This window comes from Miniopterus natalensis, chromosome 10, assembly GCF_054644295.1.
Source record: "Miniopterus natalensis isolate mMinNat1 chromosome 10, mMinNat1.hap1, whole genome shotgun sequence".
Classification (NCBI taxonomy): domain Eukaryota; kingdom Metazoa; phylum Chordata; class Mammalia; order Chiroptera; family Miniopteridae; genus Miniopterus; species Miniopterus natalensis.
In genome coordinates this window covers 38,161,732-38,182,481 of record NC_142090.1, presented here as the reverse complement: position 1 = coordinate 38,182,481, position 20,750 = coordinate 38,161,732, and the positions used below count along the sequence as shown (strand labels likewise).

Genomic DNA, 20,750 nt, shown 5'->3' with positions numbered 1-20,750 from the left:
TTTGATGTATATCTGCCCATTTTATCTACCAAACTTGTTTTTATGATCCTCAGCTCTGTTGAGCCAACACATCTTTGCAGGAACAAGCTGGATATGATTCTGCTTCTCACATCCCTGACATAACTGTCAGCTTCATCTCTATACAAAATCTTGATAACTCTTAAGGGTGTCAGTGTTTCCCATTCCAGGTTGAATTGGCACAGCTGGGGCAGAGAGCAATCTTCTTTAGACTTGTCAACTGAGCAACTTAGATTGACAAATCATTGAGAAGATACAAATGTGAATTTGAGTTTGTACTATAAAATCTCAATTATCTGAATGTTGAAGATCATAAAAAATGAATTTGGAATTAATTCATTAGTAGTCAAGAGTTACATTATTAAAAACAATCATACTATCTGATCCTTTTGATCTGTGGTCCATTATGAACATAAACTTGCATTAATAATGTTTTAACCTTATTAAGTCTCTAATCCTAACCTAAATGATAAGGTTGATATTGTTTCTTAATTGGAAAATTAATAGACAGAAGTTTATGCAGTTATTCACTCACTAAAATATGAAGTATGGCATGCAGTTGATGTTATGTACTTGCTTTCATAAAGATAAAGGCTGCATAGACAAATTGCTATGAAACATTGCTGTCATACTAAGGAAAATGTGAGTTTCAAGAGAATTTACTACATTGCAGTAGTAGCTCTGATGGTGTTACATTTCAGAAAATAATAATTTTTTTTAGTTACCTGAAGTTAACAGCTTTTATCCTTAAGGCTGCCTCTTAGATAGCTTGGAGTCCATTCATTAGTGGTTAGGTGATTTTGGATCGCTTTGTGAGGGTCAAAGAAAGAAAAATGAAGAGTTGAGGTGGAGAGTCCTTTAAGGATGTCAGGTATACTTGTAATGCAACAATCCTTGAAGATCATGAGGAAATAGTGAAAACTTTTTGTTGAATTAACCTGTGCTTATACTTAATGGGAATTTTCTTTAGTTTAAAGAGCAGCAGTGGAAGAAGGCATTTGGGAAAAATCCTGAACACTTCTGGAAGAAATTTATTATTTTTATCTCATCATATTACTATGGTTAAAGTATTAAGTCTTCCTTAAGAATAAACAGCTGTATTGATGATGTGTGAAGTCCCTGCTGGTTTTAGATTTCGATGATGCTGGGATTACTGAAGAATGAAGGTGTGTCTGGGAAAGACCTGTCATGTCTCCTTATTTCTAAATCAAATGGTGTCATTGGTAGCATCCATTGTGACATCAAACTTCTGTGGAATAAGAGGAGACAGGATATAAACCACATGGGTAAGTGATTCATCTTGATGAAGAGGTCTGTCCTCTGAGTTGTTTGGAGAGTGGGGTGAGAAATCTTGGGACTGAGGAAGGATGTTAAAATAAAAAAATGTGTTCCATTAAAATTTGTGAACACAAATGTTCACCTTTTCTTTCAGCCTGAGCCAGTGACCTCTCAAAGATGCTTGTTCAGCCTTTCTTAATACCAGAGCAACTTAAGTACAAATCCCATCTTTTACCAAAGCAGCATAGAGCAGCTCTTTGGGCCCCTGGCTTTGACAAGACTCATTTTGAAATGGTCCAGTGTCATACAGCTATGCAGCAAACTTGTTACTTTTCTAACAGAACAATCAGATGAGGTTTTCCAGAGTCCAGCTGTGAATCTTTAGATTGTCATCATGTTACTCAGAACAGAACAACTGTTTGAATCAAAGCCAAAGATGTCCTTGAATCATTTGGTATCAGGGCACTAATGAGTTCTGCAGACATTTTAAATTCCTCTTCCTTCCCTCCTGTCCCTCCCCTTCCACCTTAACCAGGTGTGACTTAATCCAGTGTACTTTTCCCCTAAGTAATAAGCTGTAACACACACACACACATACACATGTATATACACATGCATAAAATTTAGGTGTATAAATTTTTTTATATTGTGAATCAACTTTCAAAACAGTGTTGTTTTTAAATAAGAGCAAGATACTTTCCTGATCTGTTGTATTAATAAGTATATAAAAGTGGAGTTTTAATTTTCATCACATCCTCAGGTTTTTCAAGATGACTGATACCTTAGTGATCTGCTAAGACAACTCTTGGTGTTAGAGAGGAGAAAACTGGGGCTCAGAGTTTGAAGAGATTTACTCAACATAACATAGGTAATGGCTGATAGAGCTAGACTTGAATCAAGCTATTGAACTCCTGCTGCTCTTTCCTCTTGAGCATATGATTTAAGATTTTTATTCATATTTTTACTTTTCCCATTTTTCTCAACTTAAAATTGTCTATTATGAATGAGCTAGTTTTATTCACCTATGATGTTTTCCTTTTGGTGAATTTATGAAATTATATAATTCTGAAATTATATTTTATGTGTACACATGTAATTTCTGTCTGTCTGATATGCTCAATGCTCCCTCCCCATCCTATGAACACATCTGTCTGATGAATTTCCACTTATAACCAAGGCTTCAACTCCCCTTGAATCTCTATGCAAAGTAAACTTCCCTGGACAGTTTACTTCCCTCTCATCCCTTGGCAGCTTCCCTCTCATTTCAAGGGATGAGAGGGAAGTAAGCTGTAAAAAGGCAGCTTGTCCTTTTTAGCAATCCTTTGGGTATATGACTATGAGCACTTTTTACTTTGTGTTATATTTATTTATTCATTAATTTATCTCTTTTTATCTCTTCTATAATATAGAAAATAGATTTTTTTTTTTTTATAGAACAAACCTCTAAATAATTTAAAACCCCCTTTACCTTTATTTCTGAATTTTTTCTGAACATTTATATCATCATCTTGAATGGGGTCCTATTAGTTCAATCTCCCCATAGATTTTGGGTAAATCAGTTCTTACTTTCAATTAACTGACATTTATTGAGCACTTAGTGTTACAAATAACCATAGGAGTTGGTTCAGCAGACATCATCCTGTTAAATCCTCATAACAATCCTGGGAAGTTAAGTTGTCATACCTGATATATGGATATGGAAACTGCCTTGCAGAGGGTACACATCTTGCCCAAAGTCTATTGAGTTGCCGAATCTGAAATTCAAACTCAATCATTGAAATCAGTGTTTTTTCTATATTATATCTATTCTTATCACATTAAACACTTTCTTAAGTGTGCCTATACTTCAGTAAGATATGAGTGGTGGGCCCTAGCCAGTCTAACTAGTGCTTAGAGTGTTGGCTCGTGGACTGAAGGGTCCAGGGTTCAATTTCATATCTCAATTGCAAGCTTGATGCCTGTGCGGGAGGCAGCTAATCGATGTGTTTCTCTCACATTGATGTTTTTTAATCTCTCTCTCTCCCTTCCACTGTCTCTGAAAAGCAATGGAAAAAATACTCTCTCGAAAGAGGATATATATATATATATATATATTATATATGTGTATATATATATATATATATACACATAGATATATATGAGTGGTGGGACACTGGGGAACTGGGAAAAATTTTGGAAGTTTATTTTGTTGTTGCTTTTATTTGTTTATAACTTCTCTGATTTAGTTTCTTACCACCAATCCTTTTTTTTTTTTTTCCTCTTTTTTTAAGTTGGATTGAGTATTCTAACCAGTGGCAGTTGAGTATTTTAACCACTGGAAAACAGTTCTTAATTTTAAGGATAATGGAAAAGAAGGGATGACATTGAAATTACTAGATGGTTTAAAATGTAGAATTTGTTATCTAGTAGCTTTCTTCCACTAAATTCTTTGTCAGAACTTCTCATAAATAGCAAACACGAAATTAAGGTACTTTCACCCGGCCGGGCATGGCTCAGTGGTTGAGCATTGACCTAGGATCCAGGAGATAGTGGTTCGATTCCTGGTCAGGGAGCATGCCCAGGTTGTGGACTCGATCAATGACTCTCTCATCATTGGTGTTTCTGTCTCTCTTTCTCCCTCTCCCTTCCTCTCTCTGAAATTAATAAAGATATATTAAAAAAGATAAACTACTTTCTTTTTTATTTTTTAAACTCTGAAGTCCTATAGGTTCAGTAAGTGGCCACAGAGAGAATGGTAAACAGGAAGAAGAGTTAGAAATCTCAGGTTTCCTCAAATTGAAGCACCTGTACCTGAAAAGTTGTGTCACATGTAATGTTTGTCCTATGTTGTGAAACCTAGACAGTATTGCTGAGCTGTGACAAATCAGGCTTTTAAAATCCGCTGTTTCTCATTTTTGGCATTATAAATTAGAACTGAACAGTAAAAAATGGGCTTTTATTTACATAAAGATAAAAAAATAAGGCTCATAGAGCTTACTTAGCTTTTTTTAACAACTTAAAACTAATAGCGAAGGTGAAAAAAATAGCCTTTGAATTCGTGTCATAAGACAACATATTAGTCTGAAACTTAATGGTTCATTTTATGTGAAATCGTTTTCTTGAATACATAATGAGATAGACTTTTTGTTACTCTATAAACTCTTCTGTCTTACATAGATAGAGCTTTCCTTGGTTCTTCTAACAAATACATTTTAGCATTATATATTTATCTTAAAGTGATAAACATTAAATATCCCTGCTACTGATAATTCAAACTATATTTTCCAAAATATATCATTCCTGGACTTGTCTGATGATCTTTACTTACATTGAGTCAATTATTTTACCTTCACATTCAGACAATTAAGCTTGAAACCAATTCTTAAACTTACAAAATTGAAAAGAATATTTCCAAATTAAACCAATGGCTGTTTTTGTAATTGCAGCATGCTTTCATCTTTACCAGATATGGATAAATTGGCAAAGTACTTTATAGGCTACAATAATCCTGATGACTTGGAAACAGTGTTTTGCCATCCTTGAACAAGTCCTGAGCCCATCTACCCTGAATTTTGGGATAAAGACAAAACTCCATCCTGCCATGCACCTGGTCAGTTGTGCAATGTTGACCAATCAACAGCTGCTAACAATAAGGTTATTGTGCTTATGTAACACGGTTCAGGATCTGATGGTTAGTCTCTTGATAAATGGTGAAACACTAGGGATTTTTTTCTTGCCAGGATGCCTGCTTCATGAAAAATACTATGTTTATATTCGACTGTACACTTAAATCTTCTCTGTATATGAGTTGGTGGACTTGGGTTCTAGAAGGTCACATTAGCCTTCCCTGTTGGTTTTGAAGGGGTTAAGCTTCTCTTAACAAAGAAATGGCCATATAGTGTGGCAGGGAATGTAATTTTATGAACTATTTTTTGTAGACTTGTTTTACCATGTTAACAAAAGTTCATATTATGTTTCTTCCCATTGATGTGGGTGTGGCCTTGTGTGTGTATTCAAGAGAGGCTTCCGTTTGTTGAATGATCTTCATGCAAACATCTTGGAGCACTTTACAAAAGAATTTTAAAAATTAAACCAAACAGGATATGAAACTGCTCTGCCAAACAAGTAAGTTTTTAGGCATGATTTAAATTTAGTTAATGACATAAAGAGCTAAATCTGTGAAAGGAAGCAAGTTCCTTGGATCAGAGAAAAGCAGAAAACAGATACGAATATTTTGTGTAAGTCATCCTTTGAGTAGCTCCAAAAATGTTCTTTTAGAAGTGCAATTGGAAAACCCCAGGCTAAATGAGTTCCAAGAAACAGTGTTTTAGGGAAAAAAACAGATAATAGCTTCCATGTGCATAATGATTACAAAGTGTTTTCCCAGCCATTATATCATTTGATTGTCACAACACCTCATCAAAATAGTTAAGTAATGTGTTATCCCATTTTACAGATGAATAAACTGATGACAGGAGAAATTAAGGAATTAAAATCACTCAGCTAGAAAGTGATAGATCTAGGATTCAAATATGGATCATGATCTAAATATGGTGTGCTATTTACAGTACTATGAGTCTGTAGCAAATCATTTACACTGGCTATGTTTCTCCTGCCCTTATAGTTCTCTGTCTCTGAGGTAATAGTGGCTTCCCAGGATAACCTAGCATTCTGTTCCCTCTCCTGGGGAACTCCTGACATTCTTGTGTAAGTAGAAAATTAGAAAACCAGTCTTCTGATGCAAGTGCATTGCAGATGATAACATCAGGACTTAATCCTTTCACAACATTTAAACTGACTTCGATGGTTTGCTTTTCAAGTCACTCTCCAGGTATTCCCAGAATCTTCCCCAATGGGATGTGATTGCAATGATCTGGACATCAGTTTCTGTGGTTATAGTTAGCTTCTCATGGTAAGACAGTGTAGTGGGGAAAATGGGGAATTCTTAATGAGCATCCTGTTCATTTCTGACTCAGACAAAGGGTGGTTATTCTAGAACCTCTGAAGATTCTATGAACTTAGTGGTTTCAGACAGTGGGCCATGTCTTTGTGCATAGGGGTGGGTGATGTAGTATCTGGGTTGGTTCTTTAGGCAGATTATTCTTTAAGGCAGATCATTTGTGACTGTGTTACTGCTGTCAATGTTGTCTTGTTTTGCCTTTTCCTCTAACCATACATTTGATTTCTTATCCAAGGTTTGGACTTTAAAAAGTTTATATTTTCTTTGATACTCCTATAGCCTCAGGCAAAGCTGGGAAGAACACTTTTGTGACTCTATAGATCTTTTGGCAAATCACATGTGATAGACCCAACAATAAGCAACTGAAGCCATGTTTCTGTAACCAGCTTCTTGAGCAAGTCACTTAAGCCAAATATTAGTTCAAATAAGAAATGGGAAAATGGAGGGACACCATTTGAACAGGCAGGACTTTGCAGAAAGCCAATAAACTTTAGGATGTTACATTTTAACCTGAGATTTTAATGTACTAGTTTTTGCAGTTTTACCTCTATGTTTAAGAATACTAATATAAAGACTTCAGCTATCTTCCTTTTTACCAATAAACGAAGCCTATCCAAATGACTTATATGACTTCCACATGCCATATGAACATATGAAACAGGAAGACAGACCATTCCATGAGGAACTATCAGGGATAAAAGATAGCTGGAACAGCATTTTCAACTAGCTGCATTCCCCAGTATGGCCTCCTGTGTGGGCGCCAGTTTTCTCATCCTTCATTTCTCTGATGATGAGTTATTTCTGGCTGCATTGTGCTAATCTTTGAATGCTGCCTTTCTCCTTGAGCATGTGTTAATCTCAACATCACTTTGATTACCTGTTCTCTATTTATGGATTCATTTTTTTCAACTTGTCTTTGCTTGTTAGCTCCTACCTCTGGATTTGTTCTACACTTACCTTTGCCAACCTGCTGTTAGTTTGATCTGCATTGAACATGTGTTTTTTGGATCCTCATCACATGACTGTCACATGCCAACATTGGCCACATGATTGTATCTATTCCTGTTTCTGATCACTTGATTCCTCTATGCCTCAGTGTGTTAGTTATAACCCTCTATATCTAGCACTGTGCTTGATGCTCTGGAAGGAATATATAAAAAAGTATAAGATAGGGTTCTGCCCACTTTTCTACCTATATGTAATACTCCTTTTCATATATGTCCTAAATTTTTAATGACCTACTTTTTTGCTTAGCATGGTCTTGATAGTCATTTCTTCTTTTATATTCCTTTAGCACGTATTGTCCCGATGGTTCAGGATCACATAAACAATGCTGCATCATTTCTTAAATGTTTGTATTATGATAAGCTCTTGGAAGGCAAATGTTCAGATCCTTAGTCCCTTGCAGAGTATCTTGCACATAATAGGTGCTCAGTCAATGTCTGCTAATTATTATTTTTGTATGTAATATAAGATTATGTATACAGCAAAACTAAGAATACAATTATATCAATAACCCAGTTCTAAATGGAATTATATAATTTTAAGTATTAAGTAGTATTGTCCAATAGAAATTTCTGTGAGGATTGAAATAGTCTATATCTTCATCGACCAACATGGCTGCCATTAGTCACCTTTTTCTGTTGAATGTTGTGATTGAGGTATTCTATTTAAGCTTTATTGAACTGTAATTAATTTAACATTAAGAAGCCACATGTGAGTTGTGGCTACCAAACTGAATAATTCGTGCTACAAGAATGTGAAGAGTGTGAAAAGATAAACATGGAATATGAGTTGGGGAAGTTTTCATGGAGATAGATAAATGTGGGTCTTGAAGATGGGAAGCAGAAATAAGGGGTGGTATATTTTAAGTGAAGGAATGTAGGAGAAGCTCTGAGAGGATTGAAGATGCTATGTTTAGAGTCAGTTTGAAGACCTGAAGTAAGAAGAATTTGAGAATTAGAGGTAATAGTAATAATAAGGACAGCCATTTATTTATACCACAAGTCACATACTAGTTTAATCTTCACAACAATACTATGACTCAGAAAAATATAAGTAATTTGTTTAAGAGTACAAATGATTATATGGCAGACTTGGGATTTGAAATAAAGTCTGTGTGGCTCAAAACTAAGTTCTCAATCACCATACAATACTGCCTCATGCTCTGACATGTTGAGAAAGACAAGTAAAAAATAGCCCAAATATCCTTCATTTTGTAAATGGGTAAACAAGTGATGAATATAGTCAACCAATGAATAGTACTTAGCAATATAAACAGTAACAGACCTACAAATAAATGGAACAACATGGATGAATCTCAAATGTGTCATACTAAGTGAAAGAAGCCAGATGTAAAAGACTAAATACTATATTATTCCATGTATATGACATTACAAGAAAGGTTAAATTATGGGGACAGAAAACATCAGTGGCTTCCATGAACTGGGAGTGAGGGGAGGAACTGCCTACAGAGAAACAAGAGAATTTGGGGGGCTAACAAAAATATTCTATATTTTGATTGTAGTCATGGTTATGTTATTTTGCATTTGTCAAAAGTCACAGAATTATAAACCAAAAAGGGTGAATTTTACTATATGTAAATTGTACTTCAATAAATTTTACTGAAAAGAAAGAAAGACTTATAAGTAGACTTGAGTTTATTTTCACAAAGAGAAGTGGGAATATTGTTGGTTATTTTAACTCAGGATCTTTTGAAAATATATCTAAATTTCTTGTGTCTAAACATATCTTCCTATTTATATGTACACATAATCAGAAAAAGTGATGCAGAAATTGAAGACCCTTAAAAGAGACGTATATGTATGTGTCTAAAGCATTTACATTTGTATTTAGCATGAGCTGACACAGTAAATGTTTATTCCACTTGATGTTTATTTGCCATTGGCATGGGAAAGAGGGTGGAGGTGGAAGAGGAAGAGATATTTTAATTAAACCTGAATGGTAAGATGTCGTATGACTTATTCCATTTTCAATTTATTTTGTTTAAGTGAAAAATAACTACCATATGAGGTCATCAGCCCTTCTGAAAGCTTGCTCTAAAATTTCCCAATACATAATGAAATTCTTGTTTTTACAATAAACCACTATGTGAGAGAATAGTACAATGGGTCTTTTTGCATATACTGATTTTTTCCTTTTATATTTCCAAGAAAACTGTCATGCAGAATTAATTATCTAAAAGGCTTACATGACTTTGATTTCATTCATTTTGTTGTGTGTTCATATAACCATAGTTACATCCAATTGTTAGGCAGAGGGAATGTCAAAATATTATACTGCCCAGTCCATCATTTATGAGCAGATAAGGGGTTATCTCTATTTTATCACTGATGAAGTGACATACAGAGTAATTAAATAACTTTCCCATGGTCATATTTCTAATGTCTAGGGATTTATGCTTAAAGAGTGATTAATCTTAATAAAGAACTGTAAACAAGATTAACTAATGATTATGATTTAAGCATTTTTCTTGGTTTTTTGGTTTAAGCATTTGTTCAGGTTCAAGCTTTATTAATATCATATAATAATAATTTAATAATCTCCATTAATTTTAAAATAGTCTTATTAGAGAAAGTGTAAATTACAGGATTTGTTATTCTTTGAATAGACTACATTTACTGAAGTGGAATTTGAGGCAATGAAAATGAAAACGCCTTGCTGGCTATAAAGCTCTAGAAAAATGTTATATTTTACTTTGATTTTATCCTTCAGTCATTTACTTGCAGTTTTCCTACATTCTTGAGTAGTATAATGCTTACATTTGCAGAGAAAAGTGATATCTGATATTTTTTCCAGCTAAGAAATAATTCTATTGTGGTACAAGTAAATATATAATTAAATATCTACATGTACATATAACAAAGTTTCAAAGAGTGACCTAATTAAAATAATATAAATAAAATTGTTTTTGAATTGATACAAAACCAGTAATTGGTATCATAGTGACTTATCACTCTGTTCAGTAATCTTGTAGCATTATTTAAATATATAAAATATGTGTGTGTGTGTGAGTGTAAGCATATCCTTAAGATCATGATCCTAGGCAACATTTCCATATTTACCCCTTTTATTTTTCTTCTTGTAATTTCACTTTAAAGATATATAGGGAGAGAGAGATTAGATATAATAGGGTCAGAACTTACCAACTCTTAATTGTGTTAAGGCAATGCTGATATCTCCATTAAATATATTTCTTTTGACAGAAATATATATGATTTTTGTTAGAACTTCTAATATACATATTTAAAGCATTTTGGGTATATCCTTTTGTCCCCCCCCCCCCCGCCCATTTCTAATAATTTCTTTCACAAAATATAGAACAACTTTGCAAAAGTACATAAATTTTTAGCAATGTGGTAGGAGATATCAAACTTATATTGGGAGACAAATCTTTGATAAGTTAAAGAACAGGTTTAAGCACTAGTTAAAAAGTCAGGTTACGTTTTTATTAAGGTCATTTTCACTTTTGTGAATTGCTAGTCACCATAATAATGAGCTGGAAAACTTTAGATATTGATAACTGATAGTCCATAAGATAGAGATATGGTCCCAGAGTCTCTCTCATCTCCTTGTCACAGAGATTCACATAAAAAATGATGACTGCTGATCCTGGATTTGCAGGCTACAAGATGAGAAGACCTACAATCACTGGTTGTCTGGAAGAGAGGGTCCATCATCACATACTGGGCCTGTAAGCCCTGGGCTGAGAGGGATGGTGGGCAGAGAGCAGTAGAGGGCTACAGGAATAAGAAGGTAAAGAAGGAGGTAGGGACCTTTGAACACTATAAAATGTGAGGTTGCTAATCTAGGGAGATGCATACGGAATGGGGGACTGTGTGATATTTAGAAAAAGTGTATTAAACTTAGAAGATCAGTCATACCTGGGGCTTTCCAATTTTATTTTAGATTCTCTAATTGGGTTCTGCCAAGGTTCTGCTGATTGAGGTGCTTACCTTGAGTTAGACAACAATTTGAATATAGTTGTGACTGAGATATTTTGATGTGTATCAAAAGCAAACAAACAAGGTAGTACTAACTTAATATATATTTTCTCCATTACCAAAGAGGTAAGGATGGTCTACAACTCATTCCTGTTCCTCATCTCTAGATCTTGGGAATGGAGACTGAAATTCAGAAATGCCTGTTACACACATTCCCCAGTTATAAACAGCGATTTTCCCCCCCATTTTAACACATTTGCATCAAAAAGCTCTCCAAAGAGCTAAATGAAATATCCTTCTTAGAATTAAGATCACAAATAAGAGCCAGATGATCAATCTAAATCAGAGCCTATGAGAACAGAAGAGGACGAAATGTGAAGGACGTGGCCAGGTAAGAAGGGAGAAGCTTGTTGGTGCTGCTAGGAATTCAAGTCTACAGGGGTTGGAGTCACCTTGGAATACAGACCAGGGAAGGAGCTGAACAGCACAGCCTTGCTCTGTCCTAGTCCTAGAGTTCATGGGATTTTTTGTCTTGGTTTAACTGTTTCTCTCCCCTGACTCTAATGATGATTAAATGAATAAATAATTATGGAAGTGCATGGTGCTTGACATATATGATCTATATAAGTGTTAGCAACATTATCTTTTTTGTTTCTGCCTCATGCATGCCCAAGTGTAAGCACCTCTTTCTCCCTCATCTCCCGCTATCTAGCTCAGACTCTTCAAGTCACCAGATGTTTGCCTTGGGAGAGCATGTTTGGCTAGTGACTGCCACTCCATACATTGGCTTCCAAAGAGCAACATCATACCAATTTTCTCCAAATTTGAACACAGATTCTTACTAAATGACTGCAGTATATCAGAGCCTATCTTATGCTTTTGTATGAGATTTGGGGATATCAGAGGGAGAATACAACACAGGGTATGACTCTCAACAGTAGCACAAGTTCAGGCCCAACCCAGACTCCTTTTAGGCCAACTGCTGACTCTCTCAGCCACCCCTACATAGCAGGGGTAGCTCATCCTCCACTACCAAAACCATTCAGGCTTTCAGGCTGGGAATCTGGGCCAAACATTGGCCCAGATTTACCTGTCCTGCTATGAAACTTACCAAGGGTTATGCATAATGAGAATAGCTATCCCTTCTCTCTTCAGAGGATTATAGCTAGCTCCTGTGTGCACCAACAAGAAAATCATAAGCAGGCCATCATTGGTATGTTTCCCAAATCCTGTGTTTATACATGGTTGAAGTAGGATTAGAAACCCAAGCCTCCTCTGCTTGGACTTTGCCACTCACCTCATCAATCTCTCAGGTCAGTCCACTAGGTTTAAAATGAAGATCAGGTCTTTAAAACATTTTGTCTCCTAGGAATTATTTACTGACTTGTTCTGTATTATCATTTTCATTTCAGAGTAGCTGCTGGCATTGATAATGGGATAAAAAGAAATTTTTGTCAGACATCAGGAAAATATATATTCCTCATATATTTATGCTAAGCCAAAAATTTTAAAGCTTACAATACTCCCAATGCTCTTAAATTCATTTTCTTATATAATCTGCCACAGCTCTGTGATAAAACTATTATCCATATTATAGTTGATGAAGATGAGCACCTAAAAAAGGTGAACTTATTTGGCCTGGGTTATGTTATAAAGTGATGGATCTGTATGACACTAAAGGCCACATTCTTTCCATTCTCCACTTCCCATCTGTGGAGGATTCAAGAAACGTATTGTGCTTCTTTAATTCCTGCTATAATATATTATTATAATCTATTAATGCCTTGAGCAGAGAAGCAAGTGGAGTGGAGCCTATGAACTTTGAAAAGCATTTCATAGAAAGTGGGAATAGTTAATTGGCAAGTTGAAGTCGATAGGACTAACAGCATTTTGTAGGCAGAGGACAAGTCCTCACATTACTTCTTGGACAGAGGCATGGAGAGAGGAAAACTTTAGGGACTTTCAACAGCTCCCTCTGGGTTGTGTATCTTAATGAGCTATTAGCTCCACCCACCCTTTCTTTTTCTTTATTTTCCATAAAAAGAACACAGTACATTTTCAATATAATGTTAGGAACTAGCTACAGCTATATCACCATTCTCTTTTTCAAAATCACTCAGCTATCACAACTCATTAAAGGTTAAATGTGGTTACCAGAATATAGAGATGGTCTTTGCTAATGAAGGTTAACGCAGACTTTTTAAACCTGTGAGCTGGATAGAATTTAGAATTTGTACCAATTGTTGATGGCCTATAATCTTAGACTTAGTAGATTAAACAATTTAGATTCATCAAAAGCAGTTACTGATAACTTTACCCCACCTAAAGTTGATGGAAAAAATGCCCTAAATAAGGCAAATAATTGGAAAGCAAAGCATCTTAAAATAACACTAAATCATGAACATGTTGAAGAGAAAATAGTGACATTTCCACATAGTGTGAAATTTTCATTTTATTCAAAACATGGCTGACATGTTTCTAAGTTAGGTTTCTTTTCAGACCAAAGAGAATCACGCAGATGTCTCATCTGGGAGGACTTATGAGCTGTGTGACTTATTTTATTGTTATTGTTAATAATAAAACAAACTGTTCAATTTAGAAATCATTTCTTATCCTTTTCATTGCTTTTTGCACATTTCCTTTATAGCTTTAAAAAGATACTTTGTATTTTAATATTTCATTCCTTCCAATAACAATAGCTATAAAATTAAATTACAGTAGGTATTGGGAGTACACAATGTCCTTGGAAGCTGCATTGGCATACCAATACTAAAAGGACTACAAAGGCACAGACAAAATTCTACAACTACTTTTGCAAATGTATAGCAAGTGTTTTGGTAATGTTATAGGTTGTTGCTGCAATGTAAATTTTCATATGTTTTAGGAAATTGAATTCTTTAAATATGCACAAATTATTCTAAGTCAAATACTAGGAAGTCAAAGAGAACCAACCCCTTAATGTCCTATGACCTAGCAAGAACCCAAGGCTTCATCTCTATGAATTGGCCACACATTGACAGTTTGACTTTATATATCTTTTAATACTTGGGACATGTTTCATTATATGCTGGAGTTCCAGTAGTTGTGGATGGATGAAGATTTTTTTACAGATATTATATTTGGTTATTAAGATGTTCATTTACCTCTTATATTCATTATCTCCCCTGTTACTTCCCTTTAGGGGCTCATATACCAGTGCACTTAACAGATTAGTGAAAGTCTTAGTAATTTTCATATTATGTTTATTTGTACCTATATTACCACATTCTATTATTTAGAACCAAGTGATTTTGATCACTAGTGGTAAATAGATTATAAGATTCATGAGGTTGAGGATCATGCATTTCCCCCCTGTATTACCAGTGCAGCCAAGTGCCCGTATCCAGTGGATGTTAAATTAATATTTGATAATTGGATGAAATAATGTTATCCATTTCTGGATAGAAAAACTGAAGCACATGAGCATATTAGACTTTAAATAAGTTAAATATAAGGTAGACAGAAAACAAGGAACTAGATCTCATGCCTTGTTGCCATTCTAATAAATTGTTTTCAATCTAATTTTGCTTCCTTTAAAAGGAAATTCTTAACTTATAAAAATTTGATTGCTAATAGTTGAATTATTTGTTTCTAACATATTTATGAAATAAGAAATTGGACTGTTCTGGCTTCCTTAGCAAAAATTCTTAGAAATATAATTGTGCAGTTGTGTTATTTCAGGTGCAAATAAGTTTTTCTAGAATCTTTCAAATTAGATACAGAGGCTCTGACAACATCTAGGGACAATGTGCATTTTATTAATTTAAACTAAATCAACAGAAAACCCTATTTCAATATAATACAATTCAATTTATTGTAACAAGTGTGATCTACTTTACAAGCTTAGGGTACAAATAAGATCATGTTGTAGTCATCAGTGCTGTTTACCAAATATTTCCAGCTTTCTGCCTTCTTGCAATATGGTAGTATTGCAACTCCTGGCTTTTTTATAGTTTGATAGGAACATGTGACTAGATCTGGCCAAAGTGTTGTGAACAGAGGGTATATGCCATTTCCAGACCAGAGCACTTAATATCTGTTTTAAGACCCAACAGAGCTGTCATTCTCTTTGGCATGGTGGACTGGTGAGTTCTTGAGATGGTGACTTCTTTCTCAGCCTGGTTCCCTGAGTTATTAAAAGGAACAGATCCCATTGCTAATTCAAAGTTGTCATATTGCTTGGGAGAGAATGAATCTGTTTTTTTTTTTAAGCCATTGAGGTTTGGGGTTGTTACTATAGCATAATCTAGCCTCGTCTGACTACTATAGGTAATATTTCTTTTATTTTTTCAGCTAATCTTTGGAACACTCAAATATTATCATCTGCCTTCTCCATCAATTTGTGCCCCCAAACCTGCTGTTTTATTTTATTCAAAAAGGTCAGAAAAAGACTGGAAAGCCTTATCAGTTCACTACTGCCTTTTCTCCATCTCTGCCACATAGTATGCCCATGATTTCTCACAGACAATTTTTTTTTGTGTCCACTAGAATGATAATACTTTTGCTGGTTTACATGTCTGCATAGGTCCAAGCAGTGCCATTTCAGTTGTCTAAATTCACACTTACATACTTAGCCATTTCCCCAAGCATAGAAGTGTGAAAGGATAACTGGACCACAGACTCCCTATACTGGAACTGTGCCTCTCTCAAGTATTGGGCCTTGGTGAGTCCTTCTCTAAGTACTTGATGCCCTAGTCTGTCAATAGATCACAGTTAGATTCATGATCCATTAGAGAGATTCTAATAATCTTGGCCACCAAAAGGGAAGAAACCAATGCCTTGATCCTTGCTCAGGGAGACGGACAGATACATACACAATACATTCTAATGTATCAACATAGCATATCATTATTTAAGAGGCAGAAGCTCTTGTGAAAGGTGATTGAAAAAGGCTTTATAGAATGATAATTGATTTGAGCCTCAAAGTATATGACTTTTGTTTTCTAGTAGAAAATTGGAGAAAAGCACTACAGGAAGAGGAACTGTTAATGTAGGCCTGAAAGTGCTAAGGAAGTGATTGGAGCAGGTCCGGATCTAATGAGGCACATATTGGAAAAGGAGTTTGTTGGAATGCACGGCGAATGAGAAATAACTGTAAGATATTATTCAGAAAAATCAGATGGTAAAGGAGGTGATATAAGACAGTAACTGTGATCTGTGAATGACAATTACCATCCTAACATGGCATCTTTGTATACGGAGTGCCAGTTCCCAAACCCCTCACATGTGATGCTTGACTCCTAAAATTGAGAGTGTTCTCTTTAAACTGAATTGGAGAGAAGGGAGCAAAGCGGACTTTCAAAATACTGGCAAAGGAATAGTGATTCCTAAAGAGATCACCTCTATTATCTCCAAGACCATATTCTCTTCCATCCCCAATTCTACACATGATGAGTGTAGAGCTGGAATTGTGAGGGAAGCCTAAATGTGACTCACCTTGCTCCTCATTTCCTTCTGGATAAAATGCTGTCTCTTGTTTCTGCTTCTTATTTTAGATGCACAGGAAGCAGCTCTGCTTTGTGGTCAGATGCAAGAAAGGGAGTTTGAAACCAACATTTTAAGGGAAGCCTCAGAAGTTGGTGCTTGAGATTTTCTTGCCACCCATGTTATGCTTGCCACAGGTTACCACAGTGTTGGGGGGAGTTTTTGAGAAGTTTGTGGGTAGCTTGTTCATTCTCAATAATTAGGAAATTGGGTCGTTCACTATAAGTTGGAGTTAGAAAAGCCTTCATTTAAAGTTGAGGAAATGAAGCGTGGGAGGTTAGATGATAGCTATGCTTTTTACATCACATTGCAGTGGTTTACTTGCCTTTGCACTGGGGGGCTCATATTAATTTCAGCACCAAACGTGGTTCCTCAGAAGGCTGTTCAGTCTTCCTATGGATGGGTTCGTTTTACAAGATTTCCTGTATGAACATGATTCTGAGTAATATAAGTAACCTTATTGATTACAAGTCTTTTTTCTCATCCCCCAAACTACCCACTTGATTTTTTTCTTTACTACTCTTATTCCTTCTAGAAACAAGCTTAAAATCCAGTTGCTTTGATATCCAAATCAAGGTTCCCTAGGGTTACCAGCTTGTGGATAATACACAAGTTTTAATATCAACTTCACTCACTAGTATATTCCTAGTCTCTAGTCCCACTCTTAAGCATTCCTTTTTGTTGTTGTTTCTTTCGACACTCTGAGGTTATATAATATTTTTTCGATTACAATTAACGCAAAATATTCTGTTAGTTCCAGGTGTACAACCCAGTGATTAGATATTTATCTTACAAGGTGATCACCCTGATAAATCTAGTACCCATCTGACACTATATATTGTTATTACAATATTATTGACTATATTCCCTATGCTGTATTTGCATCACCACTACTATTCTGTTGTTACCAATTTGTACTTCTTTTTTTCTTTTCTTTTTTGCTCAATGCGTCCACCCATCAACAGCTGTCAGCCTGCTCTGTCTATGAATCTGTCTCTATTTTTCTTGTTAGTTCATTTTAATCATTAGATGCAACATGTGAGTGAAATCATATGGAACTTGTCTTTTTCTGACTGGCTTATTTCACTTAGCATAATGTTCTACAGGTCCATCCTATCACAAAAGGTAAAATTTCCTTCCTTTAACAGCTGAGTAGCATTTCATTGTGTAAATGTGCCATAGCTGTTTTATCCACTCATCTACTGATGAACAGTTGGGCTCTTTCCAAATCTTCACTATTATAAATAACACTGCAGTGAGCACAGGGGTGCATATATTCTTTAGAATTAGTGTTTTGGGTGTCTTCAGGTAAATTCCCAGCAGTGGAATTGCTGGGTCATAAGGCAGCTCCATTTTTAATTTTTTTTGAGGTAACTCCATACTGCTTTCCACAGTGGTTGCACCAATATACATTCCTATGAACAGTGCACAAGGGTTCCCTTCTTTCCACATCTTCACCAACACTTGTTTGTTAATTTACTGATGGTAGCCATTCTGATGGGTGTGAGGTGATACCTCATTGTGGTTTTAATTTGCATTTCTCTCATGATTAGGAACGTTAAGAATCTTTTCTTATGTCTATTGGCCAACTGTATGTCCTTTTTGGAGAAGTACCTATTCTGGTACTTTGCCCATTTTTTTAAACTGGATTATTTGATTTTTGGTTTTGAGTTTTATAAGTTTTTTATAAATTTTGGATATTAAATCCTTATCAGATGTTTTGGTGAATATGTTCTCCCATTCAGTGGGTTGTCTTTTCATTTTGCTGTTGGTTTCCTTTGCTATGCAAAAACTCTTTAGTTTGATATAGTCCCATTTTCTTATTTATTTATTTTTTTGTTATTTCCCTTGCTCAAAGAGATACATCAGAAAAAATATTGCTGTGAGAAATGTCCAGGATTTTACTGCCAATGTTTTCTTCTAGGATTTTTATAGTTTTGAGTCTAACATTTACATCTTTAATCCATTTTGAGTTTATGCTTGTGTATAGTATAAGAAGGTGGTCTAGATTAATTTTCTCATGTATCTGTCCAATATTTCCAACACCATTTATTGAAAATACTGTGATTACTCCATTGTATGTTCTTGCCTCCTTGTCAAATCTTAATTGACTATAAAAGCATGGATTTATTTCTGGGCTTTTTATTCTATTCCATCGATCTATATGTCTGTTATGATGCCAGTACCATGCTGTTTTGATTACAATAGCCTTGTACTATATTTTGATATCAGGTAATATGATTCCTCCAACTTTGTTTTTCTTTCTCAAGATTGCTATAGCTATTCAAGGTCTTTTGTGGTTTCATATAAATTTTTGGAATATTTGTTCTAGTTCTGTAAATTACACAATTGGTATCTTGATAGGAATTACAATGAACCTACAGAATGCTTTGGGTAATATGGACATTTTGATGATAATGATGTTAATTCATCCTGTCTATGAACATGGTATATGCTTCCACTTATTTGTATCTTCTTCAATTTTTTTCTTCAGTGCCTTATAATTTTCTGAGTACAGGTCTTTTACATTCTTGGTTAAATTTATTCCTAAGTATTTTATTCTTTTTGGAACAATTGTGACTGGGATTTTTTTTTTTAGTTTCCCATTCTGATAGTTTATAATAGGTATATAAAACTGCAAATGATTTTTGGATATTTATATGATATCCTGCTGCTTTATTAAATTAACATATCAGTTCTAATAGTTTTTTGGTGGAATCTTTAGGGTTCTCTATATGCAGTATCATGTCATCTGCAAATAATGACAGTTTTACTTCTTCCTTTCCAGTTTGAATCCCTTTTATTTCTTCTTCTTGACTGATGGCTGTGGCTAGGACTTTCAGTACTGTGTTGAATAAAAGCGGTGAAAGCAGACCTTCCTGTCTTGTTCCCGATTTTAAGAGAAACAGAGGTTTTATAAATTGAGTATAATGTTGTCTATGGGTTTGACATATGTGGCCTTTATTACATTGAGATATGTTCCCTCTAGTCTCACTTTACTGAGAGTTTTTCTATGTGTGCTGGATTTTATCAAATGCTTTTTCTGCAGATATTGATACGATCATTTTGTTTATGTGATGTATCACTTTTATCGATTTGTGGATATTGTACCAACCTTGCATCTCCAGAATATATTCCACTTAATCATGGTGTATCATCTTTTTAATGTATTGCTGAATTTGGCTGGCTAGTGTTTTGCTGAGCATTTAGCATTTATGTTCATTAGGGATATAGGCATATAATTTTCTTTCTTTGTAGTGTCTTTATATAGTTTGGAATTAGGAAAATGTTGGCCTCATAAAATGAGCTTGGGAGTCATCACTCTTGAATATTTTGGAATCGTTCAAGAACGATAGGTGTTAGTTCTTCTTTAAATATTTGGTAAAATTCATCTGTAAGGCCATCTGGTCTAGGACTTTTGTTTTGGGGGAGTTTTTTTTACTACTGTTTTAGTTTCACTAGTTGTGATCTATGTATTCAGATATTCTGATTCTTCCTGATTTAGTTTTGGAAGATCCCATGTTTCTAGGAATTTATTCACCTCCAGATTCTTCAATTTGTTGGCATATTGTTGCTTATTATTATTATTTTTTTTACAATCCTTTGTATTTCTTTGGTGTCTTTTGTTATATCTCCTCTCTCATTTTAATTTAATTTATTTGGGTCCTCTCTTCTTTTTTCTTTATTTTTAAAATTATTATTATTTTTAAAAATATATCTTTATTGATTTGAGAGAAAGGAAAGGAAAGGGAGAGAGAGAGAAACATCAATGATGAGGGAGTCATTGATTGAGCCCACAACCTGGGCATGTACCCTGACCGGGAATCGAACCCTGATCTCCTGGATCCCAGGTTGACGCTCAACTGCTGAGCCACTCCTGGCCGGACCTCTTCTTTTTTCTTGATGAGTCTGGTTAAAGATTTGTCAATCTTTTTATCTTTTCAAAGAACCAGCACTTGGTTTTATTGATATTTTGTATTGTGTTTTTAGACTCTATTTTTTGTGTGTGCTGTGATTTTTATTATTTC

At 34.9% G+C, this 20,750-nt stretch overlaps 1 protein-coding gene across 2 annotated transcripts in view; it reads left to right on the top strand.

The window, feature by feature from the left end:
- SUGCT (succinyl-CoA:glutarate-CoA transferase) overlaps nucleotides 1-20,750 on the top strand; it is an 841,499-nt gene that overhangs the window by 545,871 nt on the left and 274,878 nt on the right. The window contains exon 13 of one of the 2 annotated variants that reach the window (XM_087821075.1): nucleotides 1,151-1,304. The exons of the other annotated variant lie outside the window; for it this stretch is intronic. Within the exon in view, the coding sequence (XP_087677201.1) occupies nucleotides 1,151-1,304 (154 nt within the window). The remainder of the gene's footprint in view (nucleotides 1-1,150; nucleotides 1,305-20,750) is intronic. 2 annotated transcript variants of the gene reach the window in all.